The sequence below is a fragment of the Salvelinus namaycush genome, chromosome 11 (assembly GCF_016432855.1).
Source record: "Salvelinus namaycush isolate Seneca chromosome 11, SaNama_1.0, whole genome shotgun sequence".
Classification (NCBI taxonomy): Eukaryota; Metazoa; Chordata; class Actinopteri; order Salmoniformes; family Salmonidae; genus Salvelinus; species Salvelinus namaycush.
Window position 1 is genome coordinate 42533754 of NC_052317.1, and position 20500 is coordinate 42554253.

At 42.5% G+C, this 20500-nt stretch overlaps 1 protein-coding gene across 2 annotated transcripts in view; it reads right to left on the reverse strand.

Annotated features, from left to right (window-relative positions):
- miga1 (mitoguardin 1) overlaps positions 1 to 20500 on the reverse strand; it is a 38462-nt gene that overhangs the window by 11795 nt on the left and 6167 nt on the right. For both annotated transcript variants that reach the window (XM_039004433.1, XM_039004432.1), the window contains exons 4-10: positions 20191 to 20312; positions 19910 to 20036; positions 18924 to 19060; positions 18258 to 18381; positions 10539 to 10639; positions 5100 to 5224; positions 2668 to 2740 (exon numbers count right to left, since the gene is read on the reverse strand). In XM_039004433.1, coding sequence (XP_038860361.1) covers positions 2668 to 2740; positions 5100 to 5224; positions 10539 to 10639; positions 18258 to 18381; positions 18924 to 19060; positions 19910 to 20036; positions 20191 to 20312 — 809 coding nt within the window. The remainder of the gene's footprint in view (positions 1 to 2667; positions 2741 to 5099; positions 5225 to 10538; positions 10640 to 18257; positions 18382 to 18923; positions 19061 to 19909; positions 20037 to 20190; positions 20313 to 20500) is intronic.

Here is a 20500-nt window from a genome sequence, read left to right on the forward strand (position 1 = left end):
TGGTACGGTTTATCATGATGTATTCTTTAGGAGTATATTACAGTATTACAGGGGCATGGTACGGTTTATCATGATGTATTCTTTAGGAGTATATTACAGTATTACAGAGGCATGGTACGGTTTATCATGATGTATTCTTTAGGAGTATATTACAGTATTACAGGGGCATGGTACGGTTTATCATGATGTATTCTTTAGGAGTATATTACAGTATTACAGGGGCATGGTACGGTTTATCATGATGTATTCTTTAGGAGTATATTACAGTATTACAGGGGCATGGTACGGTTTATCATGATGTATTCTTTAGGAGTATATTACAGTATTACAGGGGCATGGTACGGTTTATCATGATGTATTCTTTAGGAGTATATTACAGTATTACAGAGGCATGGTACGGTTTATCATGATGTATTCTTTAGGAGTATATTACAGAGGCATGGTACAGTTTATCATGATGTATTCTTTAGGAGTATATTACAGTATTACAGAGGCATGGTACGGTTTATCATGATGTATTTTTTAGGAGTATATTACAGTATTACAGGGGCATGGTACGGTTTATCATGATGTATTCTATAGGAGTATATTACAGTATTACAGAGGCATGGTACGGTTTATCATGATGTATTCTATAGGAATATATTACAGTATTACAGGGGCATGGTACGGTTTATCATGATGTATTCTATAGGAGTATATTACAGTATTACAGAGGCATGGTACAGTTTATCATGATGTATTCTATAGGAGTATATTACAGCGGCATGGTACAGTTTATCATGATGTATTCTATAGGAGTATATTACAGAGGCATGGTACAGTTTATCATGATGTTTTCTTTAGGAGTATATTACAGAGGCATGGTACAGTTTATCATGATGTATTCTATAGGAGTATATTACAGTATTACAGCGGCATGGTAAGGTTTATCATGATGTATTCTTTAGGAGTATATTACAGTATTACAGGGGCATGGTACGGTTTATCATGATGTATTCTTTAGGAGTATATTACAGAGGCATGGTACGGTTTATCATGATGTATTCTTTAGGAGTATATTACAGTATTACAGCGGCATGGTAAGGTTTATCATGATGTATTCTTTAGGAGTATATTACAGTATTACAGGGGCATGGTACGGTTTATCATGATGTATTCTATAGGAGTATATTACAGTATTACAGCGGCATGGTAAGGTTTATCATGATGTATTCTTTAGGAGTATATTACAGAGGCATGGTACGGTTTATCATGATGTATTCTTTAGGAGTATATTACAGTATTACAGCGGCATGGTACGGTTTATCATGATGTATTCTTTAGGAGTATATTACAGTATTACAGGGGCATGGTACGGTTTATCATGATGTATTCTATAGGAGTATATTACAGTATTACAGGGGCATGGTACGGTTTATCATGATGTATTCTATAGGAGTATATTACAGTGGCATGGTACGGTTTATCATGATGTATTCTATAGGAGTATATTACAGTATTACAGGGGCATGGTACGGTTTATCATGATGTATTCTTTAGGAGTATATTACAGTGGCATGGTACGGTTTATCATGATGTATTCTATAGGAGTATATTACAGTATTACAGGGGCATGGTACGGTTTATCATGATGTATTCTTTAGGAGTATATTACAGTATTACAGAGGCATGGTACGGTTTATCATGATGTATTCTTTAGGAGTATATTACAGTATTACAGGGGCATGGTACGGTTTATCATGATGTATTCTATAGGAGTATATTACAGTATTACAGAGGCATGGTACGGTTTATCATGATGTATTCTATAGGAGTATATTACAGTATTACAGAGGCATGGTAAGGTTGATCATGATGTATTCTTTAGGAGTATATTACAGAGGCATGGTACGGTTTATCATGATGTATTCTATAGGAGTATATTACAGTATTACAGGGGCATGGTACGGTTTATCATGATGTATTCTTTAGGAGTATATTACAGAGGCATGGTACGGTTTATCATGATGTATTCTTTAGGAGTATATTACAGTATTACAGGGGCATGGTACGGTTTATCATGATGTATTCTATAGGAATATATTACAGTATTACAGGGGCATGGTACGGTTTATCATGATGTATTCTATAGGAGTATATTACAGTATTACAGGGGCATGGTACGGTTTATCATGATGTATTCTTTAGGAGTATATTACAGTATTACAGGGGCATGGTACGGTTTATCATGATGTATTCTATAGGAGTATATTACAGTATTACAGAGGCATGGTACGGTTTATCATGATGTATTCTTTAGGAGTATATTACAGAGGCATGGTACGGTTTATCATGATGTATTCTTTAGGAGTATATTACAGGGGCATGGTACAGTTTATCATGATGTATTCTTTAGGAGTATATTACAGTATTACAGCGGCATGGTACGGTTTATCATGATGTATTCTTTAGGAGTATATTACAGTGACATGGTACGGTTTATCATAATGTATTCTATAGGAGTATATTACAGTATTACAGGGGCATGGTACGGTTTATCATGATGTATTCTTTAGGAGTATATTACAGGGGCATGGTACAGTTTATCATGATGTATTCTTTAGGAGTATATTACAGTGGCATGGTATTCCATTATGTATTCTTTAGGAGTATAGAGGCACATACTTGACAGGCCTGCCGCACACAGTGTAACTTGGCCAGGAAGTCGGTGTCCCCAAGACACTCCAGCAGCTCAGTCCTAAAAAACCCCCAAAAAACAAGGAAATTAGGCATTATAATCACAGACATACTAGGAGTCAACACAAATGTCAACTTCATATTATCTCCAGCACCACCCAACGTGTGAAATGGAGCATTTCTATGTTTAGTAGTAAAAGAAGAGGAAGACAAGTGTTTCCAATGACATCGTTGTGCACCATGTGATTCTAACCAATTATGAGGCATCGCCTACTAATTAGATGTCATTGGAAACACTCCTCTTTATATATATTTTTTTAACTACAAAACATAGAAACGTGTCATTTTCACAGATGTTGACGTTGGGGTGGTGCTGGAAATGATGAATATGAAGTTGAAAAATGTCCCTTTAACAGGAGACAAAACATTTTTAGGAGAGTCATTCTACGAAAATGGTGGCTTTCCTGTCCCGGCCTTATTCACCAGGAAAAACAGTTAAAAGTGTGAGATGACACAAATTGTTTTAATTTAAGTGTTTAATTATTAATAAAACATGTGTAAGATATATCAAATGTTTTTCAAATTTAACTATTGTAGAGCACGGTCAGTACCATGAAATTGGCTTGTTCCTCGGGTCAGGAGTCATGGTTTAGTGACATATTTTGAGTGACTTTACATGTTATATAGTTATTTAGTGGACTACTTAGAAAACTAAAATATCAAATAAATATTACAAATAATTTACCAGTAACAGCTTTCTCTCAATTTTATGTCACTGGTTTTTTTAAATTTATAAAAACCACCACTCTGAAAAAAATGCAACATCATTGCCAAATTCTTCCTGGGTCAAAGGCTCAATGGAGACGGGAATGTTTTGAAAAGCACATTGTGAGTGTGCCCTCTTCATACGTTAACAATTTGATGATTAACTTGGTAATTTCATGCGAGGACTTAAGATGTGTCACTGGTGTTCTACAGTTTATAGTAAAAAGGGAAAGGAAATTGGATTTAAAAAAGAAAGAGTTAAAGATCTGAAGTAAAAGTGAAGAATACAGGAAAAGTTCCATGAACATGTTTTACTGCAAACAAAATGTTCCTATCAGTGTGGTTAGGAAAACAGTTTCAGTTTAGGTTCAGGGTTAGTGTTTCTAATGTTCTAGTGGACATGTTTGTATGACAATGTTGTGTGTTATGAAAGACATTTTAGTCAATAGGCTTGATCTTTTGGTCTTACTCTTTGACCAATAACCCTCATTTTAGGGGTTCATATAAAAAATAAATAATCAACCCATCTTATGAAATCTCAAATTATTTGCAATTAAAAATATTACTACTAAATGTATAAAATTTGTTTGAAAATAATCTTGTGTTTGTCATTGGTTTCACATTGTGTTTAAAGTAAATTATTACTAATCCAAACAATTTCTTTGTACTGTCATGAACCTTTTCTGTCTTTGATTATATATGCAAATTAAAGACTGAAATTACATTCTAGAAAGCCTGAATTGCCATCTAAAAAAAAATAGGTAACACCAGTGACAAAAAGGCAACAAGCATTTCTTTAATGTAATGTAGTAAAAATATGTTAAGCTGTCATTTATGTTGATATATAATGTAAAAAAAAAAAATGTTCACCACTTTTCCCCCCCAATTTCGTGGTATCTAATTGGTAGTTACAGTCTTGTCTCATCACTGCAACCCCCCGTACGGACTCAGGAGAGGCAAAGGTCGAGAGCCGTGCGTCCTCCGAAACACAACCCAACCGCACTGCTTCTTGACACAATGCCCACTGGAGGCCAGCCGCACCAATGTGTCGGAGGAAACACCGTACACCTGGCAACCGTGTCAGCGTGCACTGCGCCCGGCCCGCCACAGGAGTCGCTAGAGCACGATGGGACAAGGACATTCCTGCCGGCCAAACCCTCCCCTAACCCGTACAACGCTGGGCCAATTGTGCACTGCCCCATGGGTTTCCCGGTCGCGGCCGGCTGCGACAGAGCCTGGACTCTAACCAGGATCTCTAGTGACAGAGCTAGCACTGTGATGCAGTGCCTTAGACCACTGTGCCACTCGGGAGGCCCATTGACAGTTACAAAATGTCTCGTCAGCAATTTAGTTAAGATATGTAACTTTTAAAATACAGAAATCATCCCCTTATAATTATGCAGCATCATATGATGCTAAATGCATCATACGGGGATGATATCTGTATTTTGAATTCCAAGTTACATATCTTGAAAAATTGTTCGTCAGCAATCAGGTTTTGGGACTGTGTCAACAATGGACTAATGAAGTTAGTTTGGGGGTGGAGTTCCTTTAACAGGAGACAATTCACACCAAGATCATCAACCAACAGGAGGGCCAAGGTGCAACCTAAACAATCATAGGAACTATAAGGAAAGAGAACGTCTCCATCTCACCTGTGTACTCTGCAGGAGATCTTTCCCTCCTCAGCCAACTGTATGGCCTCCTCATAGAAGGGGTTAACAACTATACATGACCCCAGGACATGGGCACTACGCAGCTCCCTGTACTGCTCTGACAACTGAGAGAGAGAGAATATTATGGTTAATAACTACACATGTAGGTTACAAGGGGTAGTGGTATAGAGACCTCAGGACATAGATACTACGCAGCTCCCTGTACTGACAAGATAATATAGTGCCTTGGAAAAGTATTCAGACCCCTTTGATTGTCACATTGTGTTCAAGTGGGATTAAAGTTAATTTAATTGTAATTTTGTCAATATACACAAAATAATCTGGAAAAAGGTTTAACATTTTTTTTTAATGTAATAACTAAAATAGTCGTTGTTTAAAAGTAGTCAGCTCCCTGAGTCAAAACATGTTAGAAACACCTTTGACAGCAGAGTCTTCTTGGGCAAGTCGCCAACAGCTTTGCACATCTCCATGGTGCAATATTTGCCCATTATACTTTTCAAAACGTATTCAAGATGTTGGGGATCATGATTAGACAGTAATGAAGTCGAAACTAACTTAGCCAACATTCCCTGTCGTCTTGGTAACTCCAGTGTAGATTTGGTCTCGTGTTTTAGGTTTATTGTTCTGCTGAAAGGTGAATTCATCTCCCAGTGTCTGGTGGAAAGCAGACTGAACCAGGTTTTCCTCTAGGATTTAGCCTGTGCTTAGCACCAGTCCATGTATTTTTATACAAAACTCCCTAGTCCTTGCCAATAACAAGCATACCATGATGCAGCCACCACCATGCTTGAAAATAAAGAGGCAGTTACTCAGTGATGTGTTAGATTTGCCCTAAACATAAGGCTTTGCTCATTTAGGCCAAAATAAGTTGACTTTGCTGTGGTTTTTTTCAGTATTACTTTAGGGCCTTGTTGCATACAAGATGCAGTTTTGGAATATGTTTTCAGTATTACTTTAGGGCCTTGTTGCATACAAGATGCAGTTTTGGAATATGTTTTCAGTATTAATTTAGGGCCTTGTTGCATACAAGATGCCGTTTTGGAATATGTTTTCAGTATTAATTTAGGGCCTTGTTGCATACAAGATGCCGTTTTGGAATATGTTTTCAGTATTACTTTAGGGCCTTGTTGCATACAAGATGCAGTTTTGGAATATTTTTTCTATACATCTTATTTTCACTCATTGTGGAATCACTACAATGTTGTTGATCTATCCTCAGTTTTCTACCATCACAGACATTTAACTCTGTAGCCATTTTAATATCACCAATGGCCTCATGGTAACATCCCTGATCAGTTTCGTTCCCGCCCTGCAGCTGAGTTAAGACGGATGACAATCTTTGATGTGTCTGGGTGGTTGGTGACGTTTTTTTGATGAGGACGATTTCCCCCCCCCCTTCTTCTCATGAGCACGGCCTTATTTCTACTACAGCGTATTGGATGACTGTCATTCATATTCCATTCACCCAGTTCAATGTAACATCCATAAGTATTATGTAGTTGTCTACACCTAAACTATCTCTATCGTGAGGTTGCTACAACCTATGAATGAAAGTTTACAACGGTGCACACAGATGGAGGAAAATGTTGAGATGACAGACAGCAACACATGGACGGACTGTGATACATTCTAAACCGCCTTGCACACTCTAGCCTGCATCTAGCTGATATTAGGGTGTACTCATTAGTCCAACTGTTGCAAACAAGCATTTCTATTGGGACAAATTCAGGTATTTTCATCCCTGTTTCGTTTGCTTCCGTTTGACATTTTTCAACAGAAATCGGCGGAATGAATACATCCCTGATCAGTGGCAATTTTGGCATGTAAATGTTGGTGCGGAAAACTCAAATATATTTTAAAATGCATGCCAGCAAAACCATTGTACTAAACACATTAATTGCACTATAAGTAGTGCCCACAAACTGTTAGGGCCGACATAAAGCTGTCCCAACAGCAGAGCTTTCTTTTCAGCACCATGGAGTCCTTACCACTGCTACACCTGGTTATCAGTGGAGCCTCGTCTGGCACCAAAACAGTTCATTCAGCATAATTTACTTACTGCCTTTTTCAAATCCATGGCTGACTTGCATAAACAAAATGTGCTTTCTACTGACAATTGAGATGTACAAACTATGGCATAAGGGAACAATGAGCGGATAAGAGGCAATCCGTAACTTCGATTAAGACATTAATGAGCGAGCTAAGACTTAGTCGATAACCATTTGTTCAGCACTTTTGAAATGTACAGCGACAGAATTCAGAACATGGGCCGTTCTTATAGTATTCTCCCTGCACACCAAGTCGGAACCTTAGGATAATTAAAAGGGGGCATATAAGCAGACAATGAAAGCTCTTACAATATTCAACGATGACATTTCTCTAAAACAGGCTATAGGCTACATGTGTACCACCAAGTCAGAACAGTAGGCTAAGTTGTGAGGGGGAAAGGGACCAAAATATTAGGGTGAGGCACATGGGTTACTAACAGTTTACGACACAACATACACTTATGTATACTGTAGCTAAGAAAGTAATACTTTCTCCCTGGCATATTACAATTTATGCAGCAGCATACAATACATTTTTGGACTCACTTCAACAGGAAGGTGGCTTGGCAGTCCTTGTGGGCAAATTTTGTCATTAAACTTTGTCACCAAAGTCTGGCATTCTCTGGATTTATAGTGCTTTCAAGACAACTAGGAACTCTGAAAAAAACAAGGTTGAATCATGACGTCAGTGATCTTCAGGCCGGCGCTCTAGAAAATGAGGCCAGAGTTCCTGACGTGCAATTCCAAGTTGGTTGACCATTCAAAACTTATTTTCCCAGTCTGAGATAATTCCCCCCCTCAGAGTTCCCAGTTGTCTTGAACTCACTGAAGTCGGAGATTTCCAGTTCCAAGATATTTTGAAAGCAGCAGAAGTTATGCTGGATTGACAGCATGGCCAATGTATTCAACCTTTCCTGCCCCATGGTGTTACTTGTGAATGTTTATCCTTTTTAAGCTTGAAAAAGAGACTCCTTCAGACAGATGTTTTAAACCCTTAAACCCAGACTTGGACCACACTGAATAGCCGGCTGGGGGAGCAAAATAGTGATTGCTTTGCAACACTTGCAGTTAGGCACGGATTCCTTCCAAACCACTCATTGTTGAATTTGCGATTTCCCACTTGTGTAATGTCCAATGGCCGATGATCACCGATACATTTTATCTATAGTTTATCTTCGTATGACAAGGATGTGCCAGTAGATTGTGTATTATGGGAGTTTCTCCCATTCTTCTCTGCTGATCCTCTCAAGCTCTGTCAGGTTGGATGGGGTGCATCGCTGCACGGTTATTTTCAGGTCTGTCCAGAGATGTTCGATTGGGTTCAAGTCTGGGCCATTCAAGGACATTCAGAGACTGGTCCCGAAGACACTTCTGCATTGTCTTGGCTGTGTGCTTAGGGTTGTTGTCCTGTTGGAAGGTGAACCTTCACCCCAATCTGAGGTCCTGAGCTCTCTGGAGCAGGTTTTCATCAAGGATCTCTCTGTACTTTACTCCGTTCATCTTCCCCTTGATCCTGACTCGTCTCCTAGTCCCTGCCGCTGAAAACATCCCCTTAGTTTGATGCTGCCACCACCATGCTTCACAGTATGGATGGTGGCAGGTTTCCTCCAGACATGACGATTGGCATTCAGGCCAAAGAGTTCAATCTTGTTTTCATCAGACCAGATCATTTTTTCCCCCTCATTGCCAAAAGGCAGCTAAAGATTTTTAGACAAACTCCCAAGTGGGCTGTCCATATACCTTTTACTGAGGAGATATTCAAGGTCCGATTTTTTTTATGTTACCCATTTCGAAAAGATCCCTGGTCTTTGTAGTTGAATCTGTGCTTGAAATTCAATACTTGACAGAAGGACCTTAGATGAGACAGAGATCTATCTATATCATGAGGGACAGAGTTAGTAATTTAAAAAATCATGTCAACCCTGTGAGAAATGATTCCCCCCTCCAGAGTCCATGTAACTTGTGTGATGTCTTAAGCCACATTAAGAACTAATTTAGGCTTGCCTTAAAGTGGCTGAATACTAATGCAATGATTATATTTTAGTTATGAAATGTGTATTTAGCTACACTGAACAAAAATAGAAATGCAACATGCAAGAATTTAAAAGATTTTACTGAGTTATAGTTCATAAGGAAATGAGTCTAAATAAATTAATTTAGGCCTATGGATTTTACATGACTGGGAATACAGCTGTGCATCTGCTGGTCACGGATACCTTAAAACAAAAGGTAGGGGCGTGGATCAGAAAACAGTATCTGGTGTGACCACCATTTGCCTCATGCAGAGTGACACATCTCCTTCACATAGAGTTGATCAGGCTGTTGATTGTGGCCTGTGGATCACCGCATGGTACGTCAACTGCTCCGCCCACATCCGCAGGACTCTGCAGAGGGTGGTACCGTCTGCTCAACGCCTCACCGGGGGCACACTGCCTGCCCTCCGAAACATCAACCACCGCCCTTTCAACCCACTATCATTTCAGAAGGTGAGGTCAGTACAGGTACATCAAAGCTGGGACCGAGACTGAAAAACAGCTTCTATCTCAAGGCCATCAGACTAAATAGTTATCTCTACCCAGTTACTCAACCCTGCACTTTAGAGGCTGCCGCCCTATATACATAGACATGGAATCCCTGGTCACTTTAATAATGTTTCCATACGGTTTTACTCATCTCATATATACTGTATTCTATTCTAATGTATTCTAGCCAATGCCACTCCGACATTGCTCGTCCTAATATTTAAATATTTCCTAATTCCATTATTTTAGATGTGTGTATTGTTAAGATACTACTGCACTGTTGGAGCTAGGAACATAAGCATTTCCCTACACCCGCAATAACATCTGCTAAAAAGTGTATGTGACCAATAAAATTTGATTTGGAATGTTGTCCCACTCCTCTACAACGGCTGTGTCGTAGTCGCTGGATATTGTCAGGAACACGCTGTCGTACACGTGGATCCAGAGCATCCCAAACATGCTCAATGGGTGACATGTCTGGGGAGTATGCAGACCATGGAAGAACTGGGACATTTTCAGCTTCCAGGAATTGTGTACAGATCCTTGCAACATGGGGCTGTGCATTATCATGTTGAAACATGAGGTGATGACGGCGGATGAATGGCACGACAATGGGCCTCAGGATCTCGTTACAGTATCTCTGTGCATTCAAATTGCCATCGATAAAATGCAATTGTGTGCGTTGTCCATAGCTTATGCCTGCCCATAACCCCACCACGGAGCACTCTGTTCACAACGTTGACATCAGCAAACCGCTCACCATACATGCTGTCAGCCATCTGCCTGGTACAGTTGAAACCGCGATTCTGCCAAAGAGCAAACAGTGTAGTGAGGTGTGTGTGTCTTACCTCTGCAGCAGACATGAAGGAGTCGTTGGAGGCGATGCTGATGGAGTCTTTGAGACAGGACACATCATCCAGATCATCTCTACAAAACACACGAGTCTTATCTGAAACAAAACATCAACGTTTATTGGTTGTGTACACAGGTTTAGTATATGTTATAGTGAGTGCAGAAAAATGCTTGTTACTAGCTCCTAACAACGCAGTATAATGTCAAACAAATACAATAATCTAGAAATGTCAGAACAAATTGTACTGTAACAGTAATCCAAATGCATTCTATATGTATATACCCCAGATTAAATTAAACAAGACACCCTAGGAATGGCATGTACAGCAGTAGACCCCCTAGGACTGGCCTGTACGGCAGTAGACCCCCTAGGACTGGCCTGTACGGCAGTAGACCCCCTAGGACTGGCCTGTACGGCAGTAGACCCCCTAGGAATGGCCTGTACGGCAGTAGACCCCCTAGGAATGGCCTGTACGGCAGTAGACCCCCTAGGAATGGCCTGTACGGCAGTAGACCCCCTAGGAATGGCCTGTACGGCAGTAGACCCCCTAGGAATGGCCTGTACGGCAGTAGACCCCCTAGGAATGGCCTGTACGGCAGTAGACCCCCTAGGAATGGCCTGTACGGCAGTAGACACCCTAGGAATGGCCTGTACGGCAGTAGACACCCTAGGAATGGCCTGTACGGCAGTAGCTATTAGAGTGAGCTATGTCAAGAACACAGTATTTAAATAACCAGTACAAAACCCCATGGCGAAATGCATAGAATTAGCTTCAGGACAGAATATAAATATACAAAGCCTTTGGAAAGTATTCAGACCACTTCCCTTTTTCCACGTTACAGCCTTACTCTAAATAAAAACATTTCCTCATCAATCTACACACACAATACCCCATAATGACAAAGCAAAAAACAGGTTTAGAATTCTTTGCATAAATTCCAAATTTAATTAAAAAAAAATAAAAAATATTTATATTAGTATTCAGACCCTTTGCTATGAGACTCGTAATTGAGCTCAGGTGCATCCTGTTTCCATTGACCATCCTTGAGATGTTTCTACAACTTGATTGGAGTCGACCTGTGGTAAATTCAATTGATTGGACATGTAAACACGCCCCCCTCAGAGAGACACAGCTAAATGGGAGATCTCACATCTTTCAACATGTTTTTTTTTACAAAAGTATAGATTTGGAGTGAGATAAACTTGGATTTTTCAGCAGGTACATATGCAGGATGCTATCCTCCACAGCATGGCCTTCACTCCAGATCAAAACTCCAAACCTACAACCTAATTCTGACCAAAATTAACCGGAGAGATTTCTGCTTCCGAGGTTCTCTTTTTCCAAGCTATACAGACGGTGCTCTAGCAAACAAACAGCAGAGAGCTGAGGACACCATCCAACCTGGAACTGAGCTCCCAGGCTTGAAAGGACAGACCAGATAATCAATTAGCACTAAGGTGTGAAGTAAAAGGGCTTTGGGCCCAACAGGAGTCTTTGAAGCGTCTTCTGAAGCACTCTCCTGCTGTTCAAAGACCATCACCGGCATTTTCTACAAGATATCTGACTCCAGAAATAAAAGCTTCTCGAGTGGGTGTGACACCTCTTGTTGCCTGCTGCACTGCTGCTTGGATTCCACCTGGTGATCTGTTCACCGTCTGCCCTGGCCTGTCTCCCCCTGTCTGGTACAGGTACCTCCACCACACTCACCCTTCTCTCCCGAGCTTTCGCTCGCCTCCTGCACACGCGTACTGTTGTGGCGAGTGACTGAACTTACAATGGCTAGCCCCAAGTCCTTATACAGTTGAAGTCGGAAGTTTACATACACCTTAGCCAAATACATTTAAACTCAGTTTCACAACTCCTGACATTTAATCCTAGTAAATTCCGTTTTAGGTCAGTTAGGATCACCACTTTATTTTAAGAATGTGAAATATCAGAATAATAGCAGAGAGAATGATTTATTTCAGCTTTCATTTCTTTCATCACATTCCCAGTGGGTCAGAAGTTTACATGCATTCAATTAGTATTTGGTAGCATTGCCTTTAAATTGTTTCACTTGGGTCAAACGTGTCGGGTAGCCTTCCACAAGCTTCCCACAATAAATTGTGAATTTTGGCCCATTCCTCCTGACAGAGCTGGTGTAACTGAGTCAGGTTTGTAGGCATCCTTGCTCGCACACGCTTTTCAGTTCTGCCCACAAATTTTCTATAGGATTGAGGTCAGGGCTTTGTGATGGCCACTCCAATACCTTGACTTTGTTGTCCTAAGCCATTTTGCAACAACTTTGGAAGTATGCTTGAAGTCATTCTCCATTTGGAAGACCCATTTGCGACCAAGCTTTAACTTCCTGACTGATGTCTTGAGATATTGCTTCAATATATTCACATAATTTTCCTGCCTCATGATGCCATCTATTTTGTGAAGTGCACCAGTCCCTCCTGCAGCAAAGCACCCCCACAACATGATGCTGCCACCCTCGTGCTTCACGGTTGGGATGGTATTCTTCGGCTTGCAAGCATTCCCCTTTCTACTCCAAATATAACAATGGTCATTATGGCCAAACAGTTCTATTTTTGTTCCATCAGACCAGAGGACATTTCTCCAAAAAGTACAATCTTCTGACCCACTGGAATTGTGATACAGTGAATTATAAAAGTGAAATGATCTGTCTGTAAAAAATTGTTGGAAAGATGACTTGTCATGCACACAGGAGATGTACTAACCGACTTGCCAAAACTATAGTTTAACTTCTTATGGCTGCAATCCCGTTAACGGGATGGTATGACAACAGCCAGTGAAAGTACAGGGCGCCAAATTCAAACAACAGAAATCTCATAATTAAAATTCCTCAGACATTCATGTGTCTTATATCATTTTAAAGGTAATCTTGCTGTTAATCCCACCAAAGTGTCCGATTTCAAATATGCTTTTCAGCGAAAGCACTACACACGTTTATGTTAGGTCACCACAAAACCACAATAAGCACAGCCATTTTTCAAGCGAAATATAGCTTTCACAAAAACCAGAAATAGACAAAATGAATCACTAACCTTTGATGATCTTCATCAGATGACACTCATAGGACTTAATGTTACACAATACATGCATGTTTTGTTTGATAAAGTTCATATAACAAAAAATCTGAGTTTACATTGGCGCGTTACATTCACTAGTTCCAAAAACATCAAGTGATTTTGCATAGCCACATCGTTTCAACAGAAATACTCATCATAAATGTAGATTATAATACAAGTTATACACATGGAATTATAGATATACCTCTCCTTAATGCAACCGCTGTGTCAGATTTCAAAAAAACTTTACGGAAAAAGCAAACCATGCAATAATCTGAGACGGAGCTCAGAACAAGAGTCAAATTAGCCGCCATGTTGGGGTCAACAGAAACCAGAAATTACATGATAAATATTCCCTTACCTTTGATACACTTCATCAGAATGCACTCTCAGAAATCCCAGGTCCACAATAAATGCTTGGTTTGTTCAATAATGTCCGTTATTTATGTCCAATTAGCTACTTTGGTTAGCGCGTTTGGTAAACAATTCCAAAGTCACGAAGCGCGTTCACTAAAACCTGACGAAATGTCCAAAAGTTCCGTAACAGTCAGTAGAAACATGTCAAACAATGTATTGAATCAATCTTTAGAATGCTGTTAACATAAACCTGTCTAAAACTGTAGGGGTACAGCCTATTGGCTACAGTCTAAAACTGTAGGGGTACAGCCTATTGGCTACAGTCTAAAACTGTAGGGGTACAGCCTATTGGCTACTGTCTAAAACTGTAGGGGTACAGCCTATTGGCTACAGTCTAAAACTGTAAGGGTACAGCCTATTGGCTACTGTCCAAAACTGTAAGGGTACAGCCTATTGGCTTCCGTCTAAAACTGTAAGGGTACAGCCTATTGGCTACTGTCTAAAACTGTAAGGGTACAGCCTATTGGCTACTGTCTAAAACTGTAAGGGTACATCCTCAGTGTTCACTGGAATTTGTACATAATTCTCAATGTTCAAGTTTCTGCTCACAAGACCTAAAATCTGCTCAATGCCCCAGGGAACATCCAATACAGTGTTACGTTCCCCAGTTTCTGTGCTGTAGTTTGTATTTGAGTGTGTGTGTGTTTCAGGAGAAATTCCTGAAAACTCCCCAAGCAGCTGATTGGTCGGCCCCAATTGATGATTGGAGCTGACCCCGCCCCCTCGTCAAGAAGCAGCTGTTTCTAATTACCCATTCTGTCTGAAGATATAAAAGCCAGTGTTCTGTTCAGAAGAGAGAGAGAGGAGATCATTGTAGGCTGAGATTGAATGTTATATAGATCATTGCTGAGAGAGAGGTTTATGGCTGAGGGTTATAGCATGTTTGTCGTGAGTATGTACTATGTTAGTTGTTGTTGGTAGCAGCTTTGCTATGTTCTGTGTTTGTTGCTTTGTCAGAGCTTCTTTAATGGCCTCAGTTTTGTTGTGAAGTGGATTGTTTGTTATTCTGTTTCATTTGTTCCCAGGGGGAAAGGGGAAGGCACTTTGGGAGTGCTTAGGTAAGAGGCCCGCGGGCATACATATACCCGTAGTATATCCCCTGTCTAGGCACACTAGGTAAGACCTGGGCGGACCACCCCCTGTATTTTGGTTAGGGCACCAGGTGGTGCTTTGATATTTACTTACTTTCCTTTGGTTCCGTCCAGCCCCTTTTCCCCATATTACCGTGTAGGAAATAAATCCTAGTAAACGGTAAATTCTGCCTTTTGTCGTCCTTTCTCGCACCTACAGTTCATACCTCTTTTGCTTCACGGGGAGTTGAGTTGCAGCAGGGTGTTGCGTTCCCTCTTCTCAGAGGTGTGCGTAACATACAGTACCAACCAAGCTTCTGCAACATTTCTCCACGACACTGGAGTCAAACTAAATATTATTAAACACGCAACTACACACTATCATCATCATCTCTAACAGACACTGGAGTCTAATCTGAAACAAAATGGTTGAAATTATAATGTTGATCATGGACGATCAGTCATAGCATCCGTAGCTGTCTATGAATTTGAGAGTGGTTACATTTCCACAGCCTCAGCAGTTCACCTAAAACAACAGTGGCCGCATTGTTACGGTTTAAACTGCAGATTGCCTCGTTAATGTAGCCCTACGGAGACAGATGCATCATGTCTTTTCAACTCGTCCAGTAGTGTCTAAGATTAGCCTGTAGGGTCTACCGTCCAGTAGTGTCTAAGATTAGCCTGTAGAGTCTACCGTCCAGTAGTGTCTAAGATTAGCCTGTAGGGTCTACCGTCCAGTAGTGTCTAAGATTAGCCTGTAGGGTCTACCGTCCAGAGTGTCTAAGATTAGCCTGTAGGGTCTACCGTCCAGAGTGTCTAAGATTAGCCTGTAGGGTCTACCGTCCAGATGTGTCTAAGATTAGCCTGTAGGGTCTACCGTCCAGTAGTGTCTAAGATTAGCCTGTAGGGTCTACCATCCAGTAGTGTCTAAGATTAGCCTGTAGGGTCTACCGTCCAGTAGTGTCTAAGATTAGCCTGTAGGGTCTACCGTCCAGTAGTGTCTAAGATTAGCCTGTAGGGTCTACCGTCCAGTAGTGTCTAAGATTAGCCTGTAGGGTCTACCGTCCAGTAGTGTCTAAGATTAGCCTGTAGAGTCTACCGTCCAGTAGTGTCTAAGATTAGCCTGTAGGGTCTACCGTCCAGTAGGGTCTACCGTCCAGTAGTGTCTAAGATTAGCCTGTAGGGTCTACCGTCCAGTAGTGTCTAAGATTAGCCTGTAGAGTCTACCGTCCAGTAGTGTCTAAGATTAGCCTGTAGAGTCTACCGTCCAGTAGTGTCTAAGATTAGCCTGTAGGGTCTACCGTCCAGTAGTGTCTAAGATTAGCCTGTAGAGTCTACCGTCCAGTAGTGTCTAAGATTAGCCTGTAGAGTCTACCGTCCAGTAGTGTCTAAGATTAGCCTGTAGGGTCTACCGTCCAGTAGTGTCTAAGATTAGCCTGTAGAGTCTACCGTCCAGAGTGTCTAAGATTAGCCAGTAGAGTCTACCGTCCAGTAGGGTCTTAGATTAGCCTGTAGGGTCTACCGTCCAGTAGTGTCTAAAATTAGCCTGTAGGGTCTACCGTCCAGTAGTGTCTAAGATTAGCCTGTAGGGTCTACCGTCCAGTAGAGTCTACCGTCCAGAGTGTCTAAGATTAGCCTGTAGGGTCTACCGTCCAGTAGTGTCTAATATTAGCCTGTAGGGTCTACCGTCCAGTAGTGTCTAAGATTAGCCTGTAGGGTCTACCGTCCAGTAGTGTCTAAGATTAGCCTGTAGGGTCTACCGTCCAGTAGTGTCTAAGATTAGCCTGTAGGGTCTACCGTCCAGTAGTGTCTAAGATTAGCCTGTAGGGTCTACCGTCCAGTAGTGTCTAAGATTAGCCTGTAGGGTCTACCGTCCAGTAGTGTCTAAGATTAGCCTGTAGGGTCTACCGTCCAGTAGTGTCTAAGATTAGCCTGTAGGGTCTACCGTCCAGTAGTGTCTAAGATTAGCCTGTAGGGTCTACCGTCCAGTAGTGTCTAAGATTAGCCTGTAGGGTCTACCGTCCAGTAGTGTCTAATATTAGCCTGTAGGGTCTACCGTCCAGTAGTGTCTAAGATTAGCCTGTAGGGTCTACCGTCCAGTAGTGTCTAAGATTAGCCTGTAGGGTCTACCGTCCAGTAGTGTCTAAGATTAGCCTGTAGAGTCTACCGTCCAGTAGTGTCTAAGATTAGCCTGTAGGGTCTACCGTCCAGTAGTGTCTAAGATTAGCCTGTAGGGTCTACCGTCCAGTAGTGTCTAAGATTAGCCTGTAGGGTCTACCGTCCAGTAGTGTCTAAGATTAGCCTGTAGAGTCTACCGTCCAGTAGTGTCTAAGATTAGCCTGTAGGGTCTACCGTCCAGTAGTGTCTAAGATTAGCCTGTAGGGTCTACCGTCCAGTAGTGTCTAAGATTAGCCTGTAGAGTCTACCGTCCAGTAGTGTCTAAGATTAGCCTGTAGGGTCTACCGTCCAGTAGTGTCTAAGATTAGCCTGTAGAGTCTACCGTCCAGTAGTGTCTAAGATTAGCCTGTAGGATCTACCGTCCAGTAGTGTCTAAGATTAGCCTGTAGAGTCTACCGTCCAGTAGTGTCTAAGATTAGCCTGTAGGGTCTACCGTCCAGTAGGGTCTAAGATTAGCCTGTAGGGTCTACCGTCCAGTAGTGTCTAAGATTAGCCTGTAGGGTCTACCGTCCAGTAGTGTCTAAGATTAGCCTGTAGGGTCTACCGTCCAGTAGTGTCTAAGATTAGCCTGTAGGGTCTACCGTCCAGTAGTGTCTAAGATTAGCCTGTAGGGTCTACCGTCCAGTATGGGTAAATTGTCCAATGGGGCCATGTGGAGACATGACTAGCAGGGTTTGATGAAGAGTTCACATCAGTAGAATGTGGAAGCAGCGTACTGAACTGAAGAGTGTTCATGGCAGAACTAATAGACTCCATGTCACGTCACAGAAAATATCCTTTGTGTGTAAGTACGGTTAATTGTATGTGTGACAACGTGTTCATTTCCCTGGCTGTCCGTGTCCGGGTGTGTGTGTGTCCCTGTCCGAGTGCGTTTGTGCGTTTGTGAGTCTGTGTGTGTGTGTGTGTGTGTGTGTGTGTGTGTGTGAGTGAACGTGTGAGCATGTCCGTGTGTGTCTGGCTGTGTGTGTTCTCACCGTGGCTGCCGCTGTGTGAGGAAGGTTCAGACACGCCCAGAGCTCCTTCAAACTCCTCCTGTAGTCTGTACGCGCTCTGGAGGAGAAGTTCCAGCTTGTGGACAAACTCCGCACTGATCAGGTCCTGACCAGGAAGACACAAAGACGTTACAAGAACACACCTTTATGCACCCAGCACATACCACACAGTACATACCGCACTCCCACACATACACACACATCCAGGCCGTGATTGGGAGTCCCATAGGGCGGCGCACAATTGGCCCAGCGTCGTCTGGGTTTGGCCGGTATAGGCCGCCATCACTCTCCTCAGCTGTGCTGTCACTCTCCTCCAGTGTATTCACCTCTATACTCTCCTCAGCTGTAGAGTCTCCAGTGTATTCACCTCTATACTCTCCTCAGCTGTAGTCTCCAGTGTATTCACCTCTAGACTCTCCTCAGCTGTAGTCTCCAGTGTATTCACCTCTAGACTCTCCTCAGCTGTAGTCTCCAGTGTATTCACCTCTAGACTCTCCTCAGCTGTAGAGTCTCCAGTGTATTCACCTCTATACTCTCCTCAGCTGTAGAGTCTCCAGTGTATTCACCTCTATACTCTCCTCAGCTGTAGAGTCTCCAGTGTATTCACCTCTAGACTCTCCTCAGCTGTAGAGTCTCCAGTGTATTCACCTCTAGACTCTCCTCAGCTGTAGAGTCTCCAGCTCCCAGCGTAAAAGAGGAACAGTCCAGCTCCTCCTCCCCTGGTCTGCCACTAAAGGTTAAGGCCTGCTCCCACCGCCTCAGAGCCTCCTCAAACAGCTCCATACCTGGAGGACAACACACATTACAAACCAGGAGTCCTGACTGCTTACATATGCCCCACCCCCTAGGACCTGACTGCCTGCATATGCCCCACCCCCTAGGACCTGACTGCTTACATATGCCCCACCCCCTAGGACCTGACTGCTTACATATGCCCCACCCCCTAGGACCTGACTGCTTACATATGCCCCACCCCCTAGAACCTGACTGCTTAAATATGCCCCACCCCCTAGGACCTGACTGCTTAAATATGCCCCACCCCCTAGGACCTGACTGCCTGCATATGCCCCACCCCCTAGGACCTGACTGCTTACATATGCCCCACCCCCTAGGACCTGACTGCTTACATATGCCCCACCCCCTAGGACCTGACTGCTTACATATGCCCCACCCCCTAGAACCTGACTGCTTAAATATGCCCCACCCCCTAGGACCTGACTGCTTAAATATGCCCCACCCCCTAGGACCTGACTGCTTAAATATGCCCCACCCCCTAGAACCTGACTGCTTAAATATGCCCCACCCCCTAGAACCTGACTGCTTAAATATGCCCCACCCCCTAGGACCTGACTGCTTACATATGCCCCACCCCCTAGAACCTGACTGCTTAAATATGCCCCACCCCCTAGAACCTGACTGCTTAAATATGCCCCACCCCCTAGAACCTGACTGCTTAAATATGCCCCACCCCCTAGGACCTGACTGCTTAAATATGCCCCACCCCCTAGGACCTGACTGCTTAAATATGCCCCACCCCCTAGGACCTGACTGCTTAAATATGCCCCACCCCCTAGGACCTTATTGCCTAATTATAACACACACAGCAACGCCCCAAGACCAGTGTGTCCCCTCACCCCTGAGGTAGAGTATTTGAGGCGTGGTAACAGGGATGTTGACTACATTAGAGATGTCGTCATCTCCAGGTCTGTCCCAGCAGGCTGAGCTGTTAGCGCAGGTACAGGATGAGTTGATACTCTTTACCTGGTGAAATAGAAGAACACAGCAATACAACGTGTAATCTTTCATCAACCATATCAGCTGAGAACTCCTATTGAATTGACTGATGTGGTCAATATTGACCACTTCTGGTAAACAGTAGAAAATTCCTACTATGTGATCACGTGCATGGTCCTACCGAGGCCAGACTCTGTAGTGACACAGACAGCTTGCTGTAAGGTCCTCCTTTGGGCAGAAGGCCACAGGCGTAGACATTCTTACAGTTGAGAGACAGGCTGAGGTTCTGGCAACTGCAGGCATCTATACACACACACACACACACATACACACAGAGACAGTCAGGTTTCATTAGAATTATTTAATTTAAAAAAATTGTCCTGTCAATATTTAAATGACTTTGATCAGAGGAAATGGTCTCTTCACTCCAGTCAACTAGCTGGATCCCAAGGAGAATCAAATCAAACTGTCACTAGCCATCTTCCCACTCT